Here is a 660-nt window from a genome sequence, read left to right as displayed (position 1 = left end):
TCCTGCTCACACCCAAATCCTTCTGAGCACTGCAGCCCCAAAGTATGCTCCTGCACTGGAGAAGGGTTAGGGTGAAAAGGGGATGTACCCACTCACCATCAGGAGGTGACAGGTTCCCAGCAGAGCCCGTAGCCACGAGGAGGGCAGTCTGGGCTAGGCCAGCTACTGAAAGCATCTCTGGCTCTGGTGGCTGCCTCTCTGCCCCATCCCAGCTCACCTGGCCTTTGCCATGGGGGATACAGTACTCTGGATCCAGCCTTTCATTTGCATTGTGCCTGGATACCATGATCTGGCCCCACAGCATTTGAGATGTTACTAAGAAACAGTGAAGCCAAGAACCATTCACTACTGATGAACAGTCTGGTCAGGAGGATGGGATAACCCTTCCAGATGTGCATTTCAGTCTCACTTCTGTCCAAAATGAGTTACTGCTCTGACGGCTGTTTCACTGTGCTGATTTCTCGGGCAAGTGGAACGTGTTACCCAACGCACAAGGTTTCCCAGACCTTGAGAGAGTTTGGAGGAAGGGGTGGCAAGGTGTTTGCTGTCGTGTTTCTTCTCCTTTTTGGAATTTTAAACATTCCCAGTTCTGCACGCTTTGTAACTTCATTTTCTCACTCTGAAAACAGATTAACCCAGAACTAAAGGAGCAGCAAAACA

The 660-nt window shown here is 50.3% G+C and overlaps 1 protein-coding gene across 1 annotated transcript in view; it reads right to left on the bottom strand.

Moving 5' to 3' along the window:
• LOC104548675 (claudin-10-like) overlaps positions 1-286 on the bottom strand; it is a 12,555-nt gene extending 12,269 nt beyond the window's left edge. Inside the window, exon 1 of the mRNA XM_010194762.1 lies at positions 97-286. Within this exon, the coding sequence (XP_010193064.1) occupies positions 97-286 (190 nt within the window). The remainder of the gene's footprint in view (positions 1-96) is intronic.
• Positions 287-660: the final 374 nt, after the last annotated feature.

Source organism: Mesitornis unicolor, unplaced genomic scaffold (assembly GCF_000695765.1).
Source record: "Mesitornis unicolor isolate BGI_N332 unplaced genomic scaffold, ASM69576v1 scaffold12411, whole genome shotgun sequence".
Taxonomy (NCBI): Eukaryota; Metazoa; Chordata; class Aves; order Mesitornithiformes; family Mesitornithidae; genus Mesitornis; species Mesitornis unicolor.
Note: the sequence above shows the minus strand (reverse complement) of the source record. Positions and strands in the feature narration are given on the sequence as shown.